This window comes from Chrysemys picta, chromosome 1 (genome assembly GCF_011386835.1).
Source record: "Chrysemys picta bellii isolate R12L10 chromosome 1, ASM1138683v2, whole genome shotgun sequence".
Lineage (NCBI taxonomy): Eukaryota > Metazoa > Chordata > Testudines > Emydidae > Chrysemys > Chrysemys picta.
The window spans coordinates 73,104,161-73,123,504 of NC_088791.1; the positions used below are offsets into that span (position 1 = coordinate 73,104,161).

Sequence of the window (19,344 nt, forward strand, 5' to 3'; positions counted from 1 at the left end):
AGTAGGCTGTGACCCATTAATTATGCAAACTAATATTAGAGGGAGAGGGACACTTAGCCAGTGGATTTCACAGATATTTACTGACGGGAGAGGAATGGTCAGACCCAAGAAATCTGGGTTCTGTTCCAGGCCCTAGGGGAAATATGTTCTAGTGGCCATAGACCCTTCTGTCCATTTCCCCACCAGCTTGACCCCTTCTATCCTAATCCTGTCTCTTCCCAGTGCTGGTTCCTTGTCCGAGTCTAACCTAGCCATTCTCATTGCCCACTCCTCAGGCTTCTCATCCCAGTCTCAGTCTCCTTGACAAGCTACTTCCCATTAGCCCAACAAGAGATCAAATTTCCCACCATCCCAGCTCCTCACCAGATCCATCTTCCCTCCACCCCTGCCTCACTGGTTCCCAGTCTCAATCTCCTTGCCCAGCCAGATCTCATTTGCTCCCTAGTTTCTCATCTGATCCATCTCTTTTGCCCTCCTTTACCCATGTTCCTTCTGTCCACGGTCTCAGCTGCTCTTCCTCTGGCCATGGGCTCCCCCTCCAATCTGTGACCCACTCCGCTCCCCACGCTTCTTGTCCCAGGCTCTTTAGCTCAGCAAGTCTTAGCTCTCTCCCAGCACCCTGACTCCTTATCTGAGCTCAGTCCTCCACCCCGCATTTACTGGCTCCCAGTCTCCTTGCCCAGCCAGACCAGTGTTTCCCCTCCCAAACTTTCTGCCAGCCTCCAGTCCTAATCTCCTCTCCCAGCAGCCTGGCTCTTGTCCCTCTGCTTACAAATCAACAAGTATAGCCTGGGCAGTAGCATGCCATCATTCCCTCCACACCATGTTTCACCTGTGTCCTGGACATGAGGTGGTAGTTCAAGTCCATGCCCATTTAGTCCTTTGCTGAGACTGACAAACAGCATGCTGTGAGCCTTTATTTGTTTGGAGCAACACATCATCTCTCTCTGGTGAGTCAAAATAAATCATTAAACTCCTTCCCCATGAGGAACAGTACATGCTTTACAGGATAGGGTGTTTCAGATAAATATTGCCATTCTGGTACTGCCAATCTGGAAGGAGATGCCAATGGGGGTAATGGAAGCAGAAATGATAGTGATATAGTGATGTGAATTCCTGGTCATTAGAAAGTTGACAGACTAGTAGTTTATTTCATGTAGAACACTGAAAGATCAGAAAAAATTTTGTCACTTCCATCCCGTGCTAAATTCAAACTGTGAAGATAGAACTGAAAATCCTTGTGCATCTCATCACCAATACCTTGAGCCACACAGGTCACCATCTAGTCATTTTGAGAGACAATTTGCATTACTCCCACAATTGATCTAGGTCTAAATTCTACTTAAATGTTCCAATGTACAAATTCACAGACTGACTACTTTTTGAAGCAGAATGATAGATCTTCCAAAAACAAAAGTAATTTCCTGTTCTTTCCAGTACTTCCTCCCTATTTAATAGGGTTTTTTATAAATACTATCAGTCTTAAGATTATGTACAAATGTTATTGTATGTCTACCTGTTAATATTCACAATATACAGAATTTATAAAATACACACACCATGAAAGAGGAGGTTACTCACCTGTGCAGTAACTGACATTCTTCGAGATGACTGTCCCTGTGGGTGCTCCACTGTAGGTGTTGGTGCGCTCATGCGCCGCTGTTTGGAGATTTTTACAGCAGTACCCGTATCAGCCGCACATGCACAGAGCCTGCCTCTCATACCAGTCTTGTCTTAATAGTGCGCATGCGCGGCCAAACTCCTCAGTTCTTTCTCTACAACGGAGGCTGCCCCAGCTCCGAAGTAGAGGGGAGGAGAGTGGGGAGTGGAGCACCCACGGGGACACTCATCTCAAAGAATGTCAGTTACTGCACAGGTGAGTAACCGCCTCTTCTTCTTTGAGAGGTGTCCCTGTGGGTGCTCCACTGTAGGTGACTGAAAAGCAGTATCAAGGAGATAGGAACTTCAGCTCTGGAAGGAATGCAGTAGATAGAACAGCTCTGCCCACACGCATATCGGTGATGGGTCCCTGTGTAAGAGCATAATGTTTTGCATATTTTCAGAAGCCCAAACGGCAGCTCGGGAAATGTCCTTAAGGGAGACGTTACGTAGAAAGTCCACTGAGGCTGCCATGGATCTGGTGGAGTGAGTTCTGATAAAAGTAGGAGGAGTCACGTTCTGTAGTTGATAACAGAGAAATGCAACTCGAAATCAGGTTGGAAAGTCTGTGGTTAGAAATAGATGAGCCCTTAGAGCATTCTGCAATGGGCACGAATAGCTTGTCAGAATGCCTAAAGGTTTTAATCCTGTCCAAGTATAAGGACAAAGCTCTGCGCACGTCCAAAGTGTGCATCGTAGATTCACAGGAATTCGCATGTGGTTTTGGAATTGAAATGGAAAGATGAGTGCACCTTTGGTAGAATTTTGGGGAGTAAGTGTAGGGTGATTTTGTCCTTAAAATATATGGTGTATGGCGGATCTGCCATGAGTGCTGCAATTTCTCCTGCGTGTCTCGCAGAGGTAATCGCTAATAGAAATGCAGTTTTCATAGAGAGATGGAGGAGGTAACATGTGGCTAATGGTTCAAATGGTTTTTGGGTTAGGCATGTTAAGACTAAGGGAAGGTCCCAAGGTGGATTAGGCGGTTTGATGTCTGGGTATAGGGTTTGGGGTCCCTTAAGGAATCACTTAGTAATGGTGTGAGTAAAGATAGTCCTATCATCGATGGCATCATGGAACACTGCAATTGCGGCCAAGTGGACTTTGATGGAAGTCAGGGAGAGTCCAGAGAGTTTAATCTCCAACAGATAGTCGAGGATTAGCTGGAGAGAAACAGAAAAAAGGAGCGGTTTCTGTGGCAGCCCACCAGTGTGTAAATCTTGTCCAGTTATAAAGGTAGATGGTGCATGTAGAATTTGTTGTGCCATGAAGGAGTACATTTCGAACCTGTTCCGAGCAAGTTCACTCGGCATGAGAGAACCATGAAGGAGCCAAACCTTGAGGTGTAACATGGTTAAGTTGGGGGTGGAGTAGTAGACTGTGTTGTTGGGACAAGAGATTTGGACAGAGGGGTAGTGGGATGGGTGCGGAAAGCAACATCTTGGTAAGGAAAGGGTACCATGCCTGTCTGGGCCATGTGGGGGCTATCATTATGACCCTGGCTTGGTCTGTTCATATTTTTATCAATACTTTGCGTATGAGAGGTATTGGAGAAATGCATACATTAGGTTGGTGTTCTATGTGAACATGAACACATCCCCCGAGGAGTGTTTGTCTAGTCCTGCTCTGGAACAAAATCTTGGGCATTTCGTGTTTGCTGCAGTTGCGAAAAGGTCTGTGGTTGGGTATCCCCATGTGTGGAATATGTCTAGTACTATATCCTCGTTTAGTTCCCATTTGTGGTCTACAGGAAATGTTCTGCTGAGATAGTCTGCGGTGGTATTGAGAGAGCCAGGTAAGTATGCAGCTGATATTCAGACATTGTGTCTGAGACACCAGTTCCATCGTTTCATCGCTTCTGAACAAAGGGAGTGGAATTGTACCACCCCCCTTGCCTGTTTACATAGAACATGCAGGCAATATTGTGGGTCATTATCCTGACGTGCTGGTTTTGTATGAAGGGGAGAAATTGGAGGCAGGCCTTTTGTATCGCTCAGAGTTCTAGACATTGATGTGAAGGGATGTCTCGGCAGAAGACTAAAGCCCCTGGGCAGTGTATTGGGGCATGTGTGCTCCCTATCCCGTAAGGGATGCATCCATAGTTATGATAACCGACGGGGTGTCCTGTAGAAAGGGGACCCCAGAGCAAAGGTTGTGAGGCACTGTCCACCAGTGGAAGGAGTCCTTGACTCTGGGAGGTATGTATAAAAGTTTGTTCAGACCATGGATATTCGGTCTGTAGACAGTGGTCATCCAGCTTTGGAAAATCTCATGAAGAGGCGACAGACTACAAAAGTGCAACAGGCCAAATGGCCTAGGAGTTGTAGGCAATCTCATGCAGTCATCTGTGGACTGTTGCACAGCTTGGCAACTAAAAGGTTGATGGTGTTGAAAAGGTGGAGTGGGAGAGATGCTATTCTTTTGCATGAGTCGAAATGTGCTCCTATGAACTCCAGTTGTTGGGTGGGAGCGAGCGTAGATTTTCTTTGTTCATTTGCAGGCCAAGAGCATGGAAACATTGGACTGTCCGTTGTTTGGATTGAATGGCTTCTTGGAGGTTCCTGGCTTTGAAAAGGCAGTTGCCGAGGTAAGTAAAAATTAGGATTCCCTGCCTTATGAGATGAGCTGTTACAACTGCGAGGAGTTTGGAAAAGAACGAGGTGCAGTTGACAGGCTGAAAGGTAGGACCCTGTACTGGTAGTGTTGTGAACCCAGAACGAAGTGAATAAAAGGTCTGTGGGCAGGATGTATGGTCACATGAACATAAGCGTCCTGCAGGTCGAGGGCTGAAAACCAATCTCCCTGCTCCAGTGCTGGTATTATGGTTGCAAGAGTCACCATTTTCAATTTTTTTTTTTTTAAATGAATTTGTTGAGGCATCTGAGGTCGAGAATGGGTCACCATCCCCTAGTATTCTTTTCTGTTAAAAAGGAGTAGAACCCTTTTCCTCTGTGTTGGTCAGGCACTGGCTCTACTGCTCCTAATTGGAGGAGGTGATGCACCTCTTGGTGGAGCGGTCCCTGAAAAGGGACTGGGGGGCAGGGTGGGTTAGAGAGGGAAGATAGGAAGGGAATGGGCACTGAAGTAGGGATGATGTTTTCTGTACCCTCGACCACATCTTCAAATTTGCTTATTAATGGGAGGGGTTGACATGGAGCCGATGAATTGGTACAGCGACGTTGATATCTTGGTTGCTGACGCTGTTGTTCATATGGTCTATGAATTTGTTGAGTATACGTCGGGTAGTGTGGACATTGAAAAGGTTGGTATCTATATTGTCTCCTCCTATTTGCAGGGGTTTGGATACCAAGAGACCGTAATGTCACTCTTGAGTCCTTCATGGAGTGAAGCCCATCGTTGGTGTTGCTGGCAAATAGTTTTTCACCATCAAAAGGGAGATCTTCTATGGTATTCTGAACCTCGCGAGGAAAAGATGATGATGAAAGCCATGAAGCTTGACACATCATGATTGCTGTAGCAGTGGACCTTCCAGCTGTATTAGCAACATCAAGAGCAGCCTGTAGTGCGGTTCGGGAGATGATTTGTCCCTCAGAGACTATGCTTTAAACTGATGTTTTTTGCTCTCTGGAATGTCATCAATAAAGTCCACGAGTTTCTCATAGTTTTTGTGATCATATTTTGCCAGAACGGCCACATAATTAGATATCTGGAATTGTAATGTGGACGAAGCATACACTTTACGACCAAGCAGGTCCAGCCTTTTACTGCCTTTATCAGTTGGGGTAGACCTGGGAAACCGGCGTTTGTTCTTTTGGTTAGCTGCCTCTACTACCAATGAGTTTGGCACTGGGTGAGTAAAAAGGAACTCAGACCCTTTGGAAGGAATAAAATATTTCTGGTCAGCTCGCTTACAGGTAGGTGTGCTAGTAGCCAGCGTCTGCCATGTTTTTGGCAGGATCCATAATGGCTGAATTTATAGGTAAGGCAACCTTGGATGGGGAGGAAGGTTGCAGGATGTCAGTCAACTCATGTTGGTTTTCAGAAACTTCCTCCAGATAAATCCTCAACTCATTGGCGACTCTTTTGAAGAGGTCTTGAAATTTTGAGAAATCATCCGGGTGTTGGTGGGGGAGGCAGTATAGCTTCATCCTGTGTGGATACGGGCTCCACAAGGTTTGGGGAAGCATGTGTAGCATGTTCATTGAAGTGTGGAGTAACAGCTTGCTGTTGTGTCTCATTCGTAGCCGTATGCACTGGTGGTGATGAGGTGGCATTGCTCCTATTTCTGGCATCTTGGCGATCATAGTGGAGTCGCTTATATGGAGCCCATGGACCCCAGTATTGCCACTAACCAGGGAAGGGCATAGGTGGTGCCATACACAGGTTTGTATACCAAGGAGGGAGGTCTTTGATGAACAAAGACCTAGATTTTCTGTGACCAGTGCTGATTTGGATCCGTGATGGGAAGAACTGGTATGGTGAAAAGTCTCCCTGCACTATGGCTTCCTCATCACTAGAAAAGTGAGATTCAGCAGGAGACAGCTGTCTGGACCACATGCAAATGTCCGGAGAAAAATAGGTGTCAAGTAGAGGTGACTGTAGGTTAGGTGACATCTGTAGCTCTGGTGAATGAATGAACTGCAGTGCCGGAGAGCCTGAGAGAGATGAACCCTCCGTTAGGAGCACCTGCGATGCTGGAGGGTTGTTCGGCATGGACGTTCTCTGCACCGTAGTGCTCAATGCATGCGCTGAGGTCGGTGGAGCTGTGGAGGTAAGCGCAGCCCGTGTCTGTTCGGGCAAGGTCATCTGTGCTGGTACCGTGTCCGTTGCAGTGCCGAACGGTGCCGTGAGAGAGGCAGGCAACTGGAAGACTGAAGCCTCGGCACTGGGAGTTTGCGCTGTCGCCGCAGCCACAGGCCGGATTAGCGCGATGCTGGAGGAACCCGGCACATCAAAGGTGCTGAGCCGGGGGAAGGTCTGCATAGAAGAAATAGACCTGCTCAATGACCTTTTTGCTTGCAATGTTTCCCTTCTGGGTGAGGGAGGCAGGCGTTTTCTTTTTTTGTCCTTTTTGGAAGTGGGAAGGCCGCGGTTCACTGAGGAGCCCGCACCTGGGTCAGAAGCAGGTTCAAGTGACTTCTGCATAAGAATAATTTTCAGTCGGATTTCTCTGTCTTTACGTGCTCTGGATTTTAATTTGGAACAATGGGCACATTTTTGAGGAATGTGGGATTCCCCCAGGCATTTTATACACTGGGAGTGACCATCCGAGATAGGGATGGTGTCCCTGCATGTAGCATATTAGCGTCAGCTGGAGGCTGAGAGGAACAAGCGGGAACGGATTTTTTTTATTTATTTATTTTTAAAGGGATGAACTTATCTAGTAACTAGAGTGCTAAACTAAGGGGAAAAGGATGCACAATGGATAAGAGAAAAAAGTTTTAATGAGTCTGCTGTAGGTCTGACTCCGGCCGGGGACGGCAGAGAAGGAACTGAGAAGTTCGGCCGCGCATGCGCACTATTAAGACAAGACTGGTATGTGAAGCAGGCTATGCGGATGCGCGGCCGATACGGCTACTGCTGTAAAAAATCTCTGCACAACGGCGGAGGGGCACACTGAGATCTACAGTGGAGCACCCACAGGGACACCTCTCGAAGAAGAATCTCAAAATCTGAATTTGTTCTTGACCTTCTTTTGCCATTAATACTTCCTTTAGCAAAAGTATCCTTAAAGCAAATACCGTACTGAAAGGATGTTAAGTCCTGACATAGGGTTTTTTTGTTTGTTTTGTTTTTAAGTTACTCTGGGGTGCTGCAGAGAGTTTTGTTGTAATAAATACCATGACTATTCTGTGTGAAAGCCTCAAAACTCAAAGTTTCTCTTCAGGCTCACTTATGAATTACTTCACCTTCTCTTCCCTGTGGAAAGCTATGCATCTCTATTTAAGTCATCCATTTTCTATGCACATTCTACTTGCTCACTGTGTTTGGGTACAAATCCCGTATCACTTGCATATTATATTTTGCACAGCATATGTCTCTCCTTATGACTGGGGTTCTTAGAGAAGTCTCTGATCATGAGATACAATTGTTTTGATTATATTTAGACAGACTATGTGGTACTAATACACTTTTTTTTGATAGGCAGAAATGAAAACTTGCATTAGGAAAATATCCTTATAAGGTATTAATGCACACCTGAACACATACGCAGAGCTCCCATTTACTTTAGTGGAAACCAAACACACATGTAAGAGCAAAATTTGGGCCTTAAACAGAATGGTCAACTAGATATGAATTTCACTATTATTTATTTGAAGGTAACAGGACTTACATGTGTGTTTGGTTTCAAAATACATTGTATAATTACAGTGTACCGTCTGTCTGCCTACCTGGTGTTTACCAACTGTTTCTTTTTTTACAACCGTGTCATACAGCTTACTTAGCAGCGTATTCTTTGGCAACAGAACTCTCACAATGCTCTGACATCAGGCAGGTAATACATAACAGTTTTTTCATACAATTAGAGTGATGTGACATCATCTGATTAAAATAGGACCATATAGATCATTGTTGCAACCACTGTTCTATATTTGCAACAAATCTTGTACAAAATATGGCATGTAAGATGTCTATAAAAAGGTGTGATTTGCTGGTTATGATTATGCCACCTGTGGGGCAGAAGCAGGGCTTGGAGTGAGGCGAGCACAGGGAGGCAGAGAATCTGCAGCTGTGTGTGCTGAGCAGCCAGCAAGCTACTGCTGGGTTTAAGAACTGGCCTGCTAGCTTCCTCAGCTAGTCAGACAGCGCAGTCCATCAGGCAGCCTAGCTGACTTGTTAGGCTATCGGAGACTGAGCAGGCGCAGCTGTAGGGCCTTACTCCTGACATCTCCAAGTAGTTAAGAGGATTCCTTTCAGAGTATTTATTTTCAACATTAAATGGAATGACTTGTGAGCAGGATGACCAGATTATGGCTATGCGGAATGTTGTGTTGATTCTAGAAGTTGAAGTGATACTCTGACAGCAGGTATCAACCTCAGATGCACCAATGTAATCATATACACGACAGTGCTGAGTACACGGACAGAAAAAAGTTGAAAGTCTTCACTCTGCATGCTAAGATCTCCAAGGGAACTCTGTATTGGGACCAAGCTTTGGCTATTCTGATGAAGTATACACATCTTTGAAGCGGATAACACAGAGCTATGGAAACAGGATAGCAAGCTATCCTGTATGTCCTTCCATGCCTTGGCCTCAAGGATGATAACTGGCGTGGACGCTATGGAGGCTGCAGTCAGTGGCAGTTTATCTTTAGCTTCAAGCTATCTTTACCGTGAGTAAATTGGAAGGTGTCTCAAGAGTTCAGAGGGCTCCTGTCTGTGCAGAGCTATGTACTTTGGGGGAGATTAAGAATATACTTCAAGTCTATTCCAAGGCAGTATACCCTGTTTCCCCAAAAATAAGACAGTGTCTTATATTAATTTTTGCTCCCAAAGATGCGCTAGGTCTTATTTTCAGGGGATGTCTTATTTTTCAGAAATGAAAAATGCCTTATTATCGGTGGATGCCTTATTATCGGGGAGGTCTTATTATCGGGGGGATGCCTTATATTACAACGAGAGGCAAAACTGTAAGTAGGCCTTATTTTCGAAGGATGTCTTATTTTCGGGGAAACAGGGTAGTGAGTGACTCAATGTTTCACCATAGCACCAGGGTATCACACACATCTGGATGCTGAGAAGGCAGGAAACTTTGGAGCTTAGCACTTCAAACTTATACTGATGTAAAAAGCACTGACACCATCAACCAAAAGGTAGGATGTTTAACTGCCTCTATTGAGGCTTCTGCCTTTGAAGCTTACCAAGTGAATTAATGCATGAGACATTCAAAGTGTGTGCAATTGCAGACGAATTTTATAGAGGATAACTATAATAGGATTTTAAAGAGGATAACTATAATAGAGACATTGGAAAAAGGGTCTGATGAACAAGGGATAATTTTCTTGGAGATTCCATCATTGTCGCAGCAACAGCCGAGATCCATGCAGGAACCCCCAGGAAGCCCCTCCACGTTCAGAAGTGGAAATGAACGGATAATTGAGGCACTAGATTATTGCTACTGTTTCTAATTACAGGTGTGCCTAAGGACCCCATACTATACACCGTACAAACACTTATTGAAAAGACAATAAGCACGACTGCAATAAAAGGAAAGTGAGCCATGTCTCCTCATGGAGCCTCTAGCTTTAGAGCTTTTAAGATATGGAAGACTCCCTCCCCTCCCCCTGGTTTGTGCTAGAAGCACAACTCAAGAGCAGGGATATATTAGAGCCCCTTTTAGAGATCTGTTTCTTAATCTTTTGAATATCATGAATGCCCTAAGCTCTCACCCCTTCCCTACCCTTCCCCTCATTTAGCAATATGGGAAGGGCAAAATGGCTGAGACTCCCTGACAACAGATATGTGTGTCACAATGCCCAGGAAGAGAATTCATGTCATGTTTTGCCCCTGGAGAGAAGCATTCAGAACAAGCCAAAGCTGAACTGAGAGATATTCAGCAAGGGCAGAAAACCACATTCAGCACAGAAAATCTTTGCATCTACTCTGAGCTCGAACAAGAGATTCAAAACTTTGCCACACATGGGTCAATAAACTTTTATGTGGAAAAGTAGTTTCCAATGTTGACAGCCCATTTCTTTGCATAAAATAGCGAAGAGGCATGCGTTAGTGGGCTTACGTTTAATAAATTACACAAATTTTACAGTTTCATTAAGTATCTTTTGCAGTTCCATTGTCATCTCTACTGCTAAAGCTGTTAAATAGAATGGATGGCCCCTTTGCTTTCCCTATCATAGCCTGGGCATCATCTGGGCAGACACCTGTTCAATGACGCAAACCCAACCAAGCTACAAGAGAGATAGCTGTTGGAAAGATTAAAAGATAGCCTGCTCCTTCCCTCTTTTGGGCAGCATGTCCTGTCAGTGGACAGCAAAATTCATGTATGGATTCTTCCAACTCAGATTGCACAAAATGTTAGAAGTTGAGCAGAAGAATCCACATCTTAGTTTCATCCTGTTGCATTGAGAAGTACTGGCCCTCCTGAACATCTGCAGATATGGTCAGGAATACACAGGCTGACTGTGTTACCGGAGGGGAATTGTTTCAATTTGACTCTCAGTAGCAGATTCCAACATAAGTTAATGACATCTAAGACAGATGCAATCTACGGTTCCTCGGTTTTGAGGATTGGCAGCTTTTGCTATTTGCATGTTTGATGGGCATTTCTGTTTTCAGCATGGTCATTTAACAAAACGATATTCTGATTTTGTAAACCCATTAGCTTTCACTTGAAGAATTCAGTGGATTTCTTTTGTAAAGACTGATACCTAGTCTCCAACTGGCTCAGTGCTTCCTCCTTTTAATGGCCATAGGCACACCTTTGGAAGCTTCTGGAAAAACTGCAGTTCGAAGTACTGCAGCAGAATCTGGTGTACATTTCAGTCCAAGACTGCAAGAAAAGAAAGTCAGGCTGCAAGTGTCCTGCTGTATCTTGGTGCCCCGTGTCTCTGTACCCACCTGTTTCACCTTATATTTGATTGCAAGATCTTTGAAACAGAAGTCTTGTACAAATAAATACTCAAACTTTAAGGCCAGAAAGAAACCCAAGATCATTTAGTCTAGCCTCCTGTACATCGCAGACCATTAAATTTCAACAGTTACCCCTGTATTTAGCTCAATAACTTGTGTCTGACTAAAGCAGGTTTTCCAGAAAGGAATTCAGTCTTGAATTTAAGATACCAAGAGCTGCAGAATCCACCACTTTCCTTGGTAGTTTGTTCCAGTAATTAATAAACAAACATCACTGTTAAAAGTGTGCCTTATTTCCAACTTGAAGTGGTCTGGCTATGACTTCAGCCATTATGATTTTTCCGCTAGATTAAGGAGCACTTTAAATTTCCAGTATTTTCTTCCCATGAATGTACTTATACACCACAATCAACTCACTTCTCAATCTTCTTTTTTATAAATTAAAACAGACAGAGCTCCAAGTCTTTCACTGTAACGCATTTTTCCAGCTCTCAAATTAGCTTAATGGTGCTTTTCTGGCCCATCTCCAAATTTTCAACATTTTTTAAGATGTTACCACCACGCCCAACTGCAGTATTCCAGTATCAGCCTCACCAATATTGTATGCAGAGATAATCATTATCACCTCCATATTCCTACTGATACTCCCCTGTCTACACATCCATGGATCACATTAGCCCTTTCAGTCACAGTGTCACACTGGAAGTTCATGTTCAGTTGTTTGTTCACTATGACCCCTAAAATCTTTTTCAGAATCACTGTTTTCCAGGATACAGTCCCACATTCTGTAAGTGGGGGCTTCATTTCTTGTTCCTAGATGTATGAAAGTTTGCATTTGGCAGTATTAAAAACTCATTTTGATCAAATGGGTAGGTCCATATTACCAAACGATGCAGATTGCTTTGTATGGCTTATTATTAAATCAGTCTGCCAATTTGTGTCATCTGCAAAGGTATTCAGCAATGATTTTATATTTGCTTCCAAATCATTAATAAGATACTGAATAGCATTGGGATCAGTACTAATCCTTGAAGAATCCCACTGGGAATACCCCCATTTGATGACTCCCTATCAACAACTACTTTTTGGAAGTCTGCGGGTTAGCCAGTTCTTAATGCCCTTAACGTGTGTTTCACTGATATTGTATAGGGCTTTTTTCTTTTAAAGCAATCTGAATGTAGTACAGTGCTGCTTCTTCACCTTACCCCCATCAGTCTGGGTCAGTGGCTCTTGTTCTTCACCTCCAACCATTCTTGTCAAGTGTTTTTTCCAAGCTGACACCAACCTTCCTCAGGTCTTCCTTCAGCATCTTGAACCACTTTTTTCTAGGGCTTCCTCGTGGTCGCTGTCGTGTGATTATTACTCTCTTGTATCCTTGACCAATATATCCCACATCTTGTCATCTCACATCAATCTCAGCTAATACTCTCTCAGCTTTTCTGTGATAGAGGCTACCTGTCGCATGGCTCATATTATTTCACTGTGTAAACTACCAACTCTAGCCTGACCCAGTATGCACCTGGCATTCTCATTTTGGCAGTGTAAAGTAATAATTCTCTCTTCCTCATTGGCCAACATTCAGACCCATATGTCATGCCTGGCCTAACAGTATTCTTATAGGCCTTGCTTGGTAGTCCACTTGGCATATTCTTATCACAGAGAATTCCCATTAACTCCCTCGAATTACATCAAGCACTCTCCAGGAGGCTCCTAACATCTGCATTCATATTCCCATCATGGCTCAACACTGAACCAACGAATTTAAATTGTTGCATACACTAACTTTATACCATCTACTTTAATTGGCTTCTCGTTGTCCCTCTCTCAAGAAATCATCATATGTACAGTAACTCCTTGCATAACATTGTAGTTATATTCCTGAAAAATGGGACTTTAAGCGAAACAATATTAAGCGAATCCAAGTTCCCTATAAGAATTAATGTAAATGGGGGGGGGGGGGTAGGTTCCAGGGAAATTTTTCTCACCAGACAAAAGACTACACACACACACACCATAAGTTTTAAACAAACAATTTAATACTGTGCACAGCAATGATGATTGTGAAGCTTGGTTGAGGTGGTGAAATCAGAGGGTGGATTATTTCCCATGGAATGCCTTAGTGCTGAATGATGAACTAGCACTCAGCTGAGCCCTCAAGGGTTAACACACTGTTAATGTAGCCTCACACCCTACAAGGCAGCACAAATGGAGGAAGGGGAGACAGCATGGCAAACAGAGAGAGAGAGAGAGAGAGAGAGAGAGATGCACATTGCCCCTTTGAGTATGCTGACCCCACTCTAAGTACATTCCCTTTTTAAGTAGGCCAGCAAGTTGAGACAGCAGCTGCTGCTAGCAAGCTCCCTTTGTCCTGAGCCCTGTCGTATCCATCCTCTCCCCCCCCCCCCGCTCTATGGAGATGGGTTAAGCGGGGGGCAGGAGCAGGGGGGGGGAGACACCCTGACATTAGCACCCCTCCCCCGCACAGCAAGCATGAGGCTCCCGGGAGCAGCTCCAAGGCAGAGGGAAGGAGCAGCACATGGCAGTGAGGGGAGGGACAGCTGAACTGCTGACAATTGATAGCCTACTGGGCGCCTGCCACACAGGGAACTTAGGGGAGCTGCCAGTCCGCCCTGGTTCCAAACCCTCACCAGCCAGTTGCAACGAGCTGCTCTTTCTGCAAGCAGTGGACAAAGCAGGCGGCTGCCAAACGACGTTATAAGGGAGCATTGCGCAACTTTAAACGAGCATGTTCTCCAATTGATCAGCAACATAACAAAACAATGTTAACCGGGACGACTTTAAGTGAGGAATTACTTTTCAGATGATTTGTAAGCCATTTTCTTCTAATACAGCCCTTCCATAGTACTAGGTCCATTTCCAGTTTGTATTTATCTTCGTGGCATAATTGACAATAATGTCATTGACAAAAAAAGCATGCTTCAGAGTCTCCCCTCTAATTTCCTGCATAAAGGTGTCCATTACAAATCACAAACAGTAATGGGTTTAACGCTGATCCTTAATGTAGGCCTACCTTCACAGTAAATAATTCATGTTGTACCATACCAACTACACTAAGCTCTCTACAGAAGTCTAGGACTATTACATCTATGCAGTTATCTTTATCAACCAAACCTGTAATTTCCTTAAAAAATGAAATCGGGTTTGTTTGACAAGACCTATTTTCCATAAAACTGTGACCGACTGGGCAAGAGACTAGGACAAAGCACCTGGGAGAACAGAAAGGGACAAGGAGATTGTATCCCTGTCTCATTCAGTGCACAAGATGGACCTGCTCTGGGGATGAATAAGGATTATGTAGTGAAGCAGACAGGTCTGTAGAACCCTTGCCTCATTTGTTGCAGAAGTTGGAAGGTGTGCAGTGAAAGGCAAGGGATCGAAGGGAGCGAAAGGATGAGCTCATGGGTAAGCAGGGCCAGCTCTGGCTTTTTTGCCGCCCCAAGCAATCCCTGCATCTGCCACAGAGAGCTCCTAGGTGATGCTAGGCAAGCCATTTAAACTAAACTTTTCAAAGGTGGTCACTAACTGCGTTCTCATTTTCTGGGTGCCTGAATTGAGACACTGGGGTCTAATTTGTAAAAGTGCTCACAATGCACAAATACAACTGAAATCTATGGGTGCCATACTTTGAAGTGCAATGCCCCTGCTTGTCAGTATTTACTTCTGGAATATTCAGAAGTGAATACTCCCTAGTTAGTTAGTAAAATAGGGACTTTATCATACTTTATTTCTGGAGAAACATCTCACGTGCTTTGAGCATATATAATGCCATATAATTTTATGTAATTGGAAAAATTAGGCTCTAGGCATCTCACACTAGACATTTTTATCATCATTTTAGAGAGGAATCCAAGATCAGACTTATAATAGAAAATAAGTCTCAATCTTAACTGAAGAGGAGCTGCCACAGATGATTCATTACAGTATTTTATTTTAATGATATTAAAAAGTTTACAGTTTGTAGATTCTTACTCAGTCTTTTACTAGCAAAAGAGAGGTTACAATTTTTGAGAAGTCGTCTGCTTCAGAGACAAAATGTGCTATTTATTATGTATTTTGATGTGCTGAATTCAAATATGACAATTAAAACAACTGATTGGCTACTGTTTCTAAGATATTTAAGTTTTTACATTTTATGTCTATGTATATTATGTAGATAGTAGAGTTTTAATCATAAATTGTAAACCTAGGTCTTTTCATGTGTTTATGGTTGCTTTACATGATAATATTTCACCTGTCCTGTTCATGTAACACTTTAAAAATCAGCAAAAGGGTTATATAAATAAAATTTATTATGAAACAAAAGGCAAAAAGCTATTATGTACATAGTTTAGTCCTATTCAGTGTCTACTTGGCGCTTCTTGGCTTGTCTCTTGTATTTATTAAATGAGCATCTCTTGTCACTGTCCAGCAATAGTCTGCAAGCATTGATGGGCTCCATTTGCCCTGATAGCGTTTCTCCATTGTTGCAATGTCCTGGTGAAATGGCTCGCTGTGCTCGTCGCTCACTGCTCCGCAGTTCGGTGGAAAAAAAATCTAGATGAGAGTGCAAAAAATGTATCTTTAGTGACATGTTGCAACCAAGGCTTTTGTATGCCTTGAGGAGGTTTTCCACCAACAACCTGTAGTTGTCTGCCTTGTTGTTTCCGAGAAAATTTATTGCCACTAACTGGAAGGCTTTCCATGCCGTCTTTTCCTTGCCACGCAGTGCATGGTCAAATGCATCATCTCGAAGAAGTTCATGAATCTGAGGACCAACAAAGACACCTTCCTTTACCTTAGCTTCACTTAACCTTGGAAATTTTCCACGGAGGTACTTGAAAGCTGTTTGTGTTTTGTCAATGGCCTTGACAAAGTCCTTCTTCAGACCCAGCTTGATGTGTAAGGGTGGTAACAAAATCTTCCTTGATTCAACAAGTGGTGGATGCTGAACACTTTTCCTCCCAGGTTCCAATGACTGTCGGAGTGGCCAATCTTTCTTGATGTAGTGGGAATCTCTTGCACGACTATCCCATTCGCAGAGAAAACAGCAGTACTTTGTGTATCCAGTCTGCAGACCAAGCAAGAGAGCAACAACCTTCAAATCGCCACAAAGCTGCCACTGATGTTGGTCATAGTTTATGCACCTCAAAAGTTGTTTCATGTTGTCATAGGTTTCCTTCATATGGACTGCATGACCAACTGGAATTGATGGCAAAACATTGCCATTATGCAGTAAACCAGCTTTAAGACTCGTCTTCGATGAATCAACGAACAGTCTCCACTCATCTGGATCGTGAACGATGTTGAGGGCTGCCATCACTCAATGTTGTTGCAGGCTACAAGATCACCTTCCATGAAGAAGAATGGGACAAGATCCTTTTGACTGTCACGGAACATGGAAACCCTAACATCACCTGCCAGGAGATTCCACTGCTGTAGTCTGGAGCCCAACAGCTCTGCCTTACTCTTGGGTAGTTCCAAATCCCTGACAAGGTCATTCACTTCACCTTGTGTTATGAGGTGTGGTTCAGAGGAGGAGGATGGGAGAAAATGTGGGTCCTGTGACATTGATGGTTCAGGACCAGAAGTTTCATTCTCTTCCTCTTCCTCGTCTGACTCAAGTGAGAATGATTCTGGTGCATCAAGAACCGGCAGTCCTTCTCCGTGGGGTACTGGGCGTATAGCTGATGGAATGTTTGGATTAAATGCACAGTCCACTTTTTCTTCTTTGACACACCTTTCCCAACCGGAGGCACCATGCAGAAGTAACAATTGCTGGTATGATCTGTTGGCTCTCTCCAAATCATTGGCACTGCAAAAGGCATAGATTTCCTTTTCCTGTTCAACCACTGGCAAAGATTTGTTGCACAAGTGTTGCAGCATATGTGTGGGGCCCACCTCTTGTCCTGATCTCCAATTTTGCAGCCAAAATAAAGGTGATAGGCTTTCTTAACCATAGTGCTTATACTGCGCTTTTGTGATGCAAAAGTCACTTCACCACAAACATAGCAGAAGTTATCTGCACTGTTCACACAAGTAGGAGGCATCTCTGCTCACTTTGGCTAAACAGAAATGTGTCCCTTTGCAAAATCAAACACTGACAAATAAGAGAGCATGACACTGTATGAGTTCTAGAGCTGATATAGGGCAATTTGTTCAGCAGAGTGATGTAAGCTTCGTTATGATTGCATCATCCATGACTTCTAGGAATAACATGATGCAATTCATATCATGTATGACGGGGGGAGGGATAGCTCAGTGGTTTGAGCATTGGCCTGCTAAACCCAGGGTTGTGAGTTCAATCCCTGAGGGGGCCATTTAGGGATCTGGGGCAGAAATCAGTACTTGGTCCTGCTAGTGAAGGCAGGGGGCTGGACTCGATGACCTTTCAAGGTCCCTTCCAATTCTAGGATATAGGAGATCTCCATTAACTTAATACCAGCTTCAGATTGCATCATTCATTGTTTTGCCTAAAAAGCAAGTACTGTCCAAACCCAGTCATAGATTTATTCATAGAGCCAGTCAAAGATGTATTTTAGTCATTTCTGGTTTAAATTGAGATCCCTTCCCTTTATAACTCACTTATCCTCCGCCATTCCCCAGTCAAGGGTCATATATACTGACCCAATAGCATATCTTGAAAACTAGAGCCAATCAACAATTTTAAGCATTGTTTTCATTCTCAGTGACCCAGAATTAGTAAAGTTTGACTACATTTATTTCAGAAGCATTTTGGCTGTAGAGCAGTGTTATCTGTTGACTTCCTGAAAATGAAATCTTTATTTATGAACATAGACATCCTTTGCCATATAACAGTCTAACCATTAAAAACAAAAAGATAGCAGATATACACATTCAATAATGTTTAAAAAAAAAAAAACACACTTTGCTTATTTGTTTAAAGGAAATTTTCCTGGGACAATGCAATGAACAATAAAGTTCTTAAAAATACACTACACTAATTGTTTAAAATGGTTTCCTGTTCTCGAAAATTTGTTCACAGAAATCATTCAATTTAATTATAGTTTAGAAAGGTCAATAAACAAATCACATATGTCATGATAGATCCCAGTATGTGAAATTTAAACATAAATAAATCAGTAGCTTGTAGCCCATAGGACTAGCCTGCTTGCTTATATATAGGGCCCTACCAAATTCACAGCCATGAAAAACACATCACGGACTGTGAAATCTGGTCCCCCACCATGAAATCTGGTCTTTTGTGTGCTTTTACCCTATCTATATATACATATACATATACATATACATACACACATTTCACGGGGGAGACCAGCATTTCTCAGACTGGGGGTTGTGACCCAAAAGAAAGTTGCGGGGCGGGGGGTGTCACAAGGTTATTTTAGGGGGAGGGGTCATGGTATTACCACCCTTACTTCTGCGCGGACTTCAGCCGGAAAGCAGTGGCTGTTGGCCGGGAGCCCATCTCTGAAGGCAGCACCGCGCCAGCAGCAGCGCAGAAGTACGGGTAGCAGTACTGCAACTCCCTCTACAATAACCTTGCAAACCCCCTTGCGCCCCACCCCTCACAATTCCTTTTTGGGTCAGGACCTCAACAATTACAACACCATGAAATTTCAGATTTAAATAGCTGAAATAATGAAATACATGATTTTTAAAATCCTATTGCTGTGGAATTGACTAAAATGGACTGTGAATTTGGTAGGGCCCTACTTATATATCCTTTCTTATAAAAGAAAATCAGGCAACAATGTAACAAGACAAATAGAATTAATGAGCATTTAAAATGTGATAAAAATGAATGATGACTAAATCAATGTACATTTTAAGTAATACAATGGACTACCTATTTTGAGAACTTGTTTCCACTTACAAAATAGTTTACTGCCTTGGTTGGAGTTGAAACAGAAGTCAGAAACATGAGATTAACCAAATTTAAGTCTGGAATTAGCAACTGAATTAAATTTTAACTGGAACAAAATTTTAAGTTCTCACCTGTATTAGGTATGAGCCACCTGGGTCTACACTGGCAGATTCATTCTGCATTGTATTCTGCTGTGTAATAGCATCTTCCCTCTTTCGCTCCTTCTGTCCTGTTTCATCATCGTCATATTCATCTAGACTCTAAAAACAAAATACTCAGCTGAAAAAAAGCTA

At 43.3% G+C, this 19,344-nt stretch overlaps 1 protein-coding gene across 6 annotated transcripts in view; it reads right to left on the minus strand.

Moving 5' to 3' along the window:
• PAWR (pro-apoptotic WT1 regulator) overlaps positions 1-19,344 on the minus strand; it is a 134,429-nt gene that overhangs the window by 43,497 nt on the left and 71,588 nt on the right. For 5 of the 6 annotated variants that reach the window (XR_010591118.1, XM_042850763.2, XM_005308505.5 and 2 more), the window contains exon 3: positions 19,183-19,311. The exons of the other annotated variant lie outside the window; for it this stretch is intronic. Coding sequence is in view for 4 of the 5 variants with exons in the window: in XM_042850763.2 (XP_042706697.1) it covers positions 19,183-19,311 (129 nt within the window). In the remaining variant the exon portion in view is untranslated. The remainder of the gene's footprint in view (positions 1-19,182; positions 19,312-19,344) is intronic. 6 annotated transcript variants of the gene reach the window in all.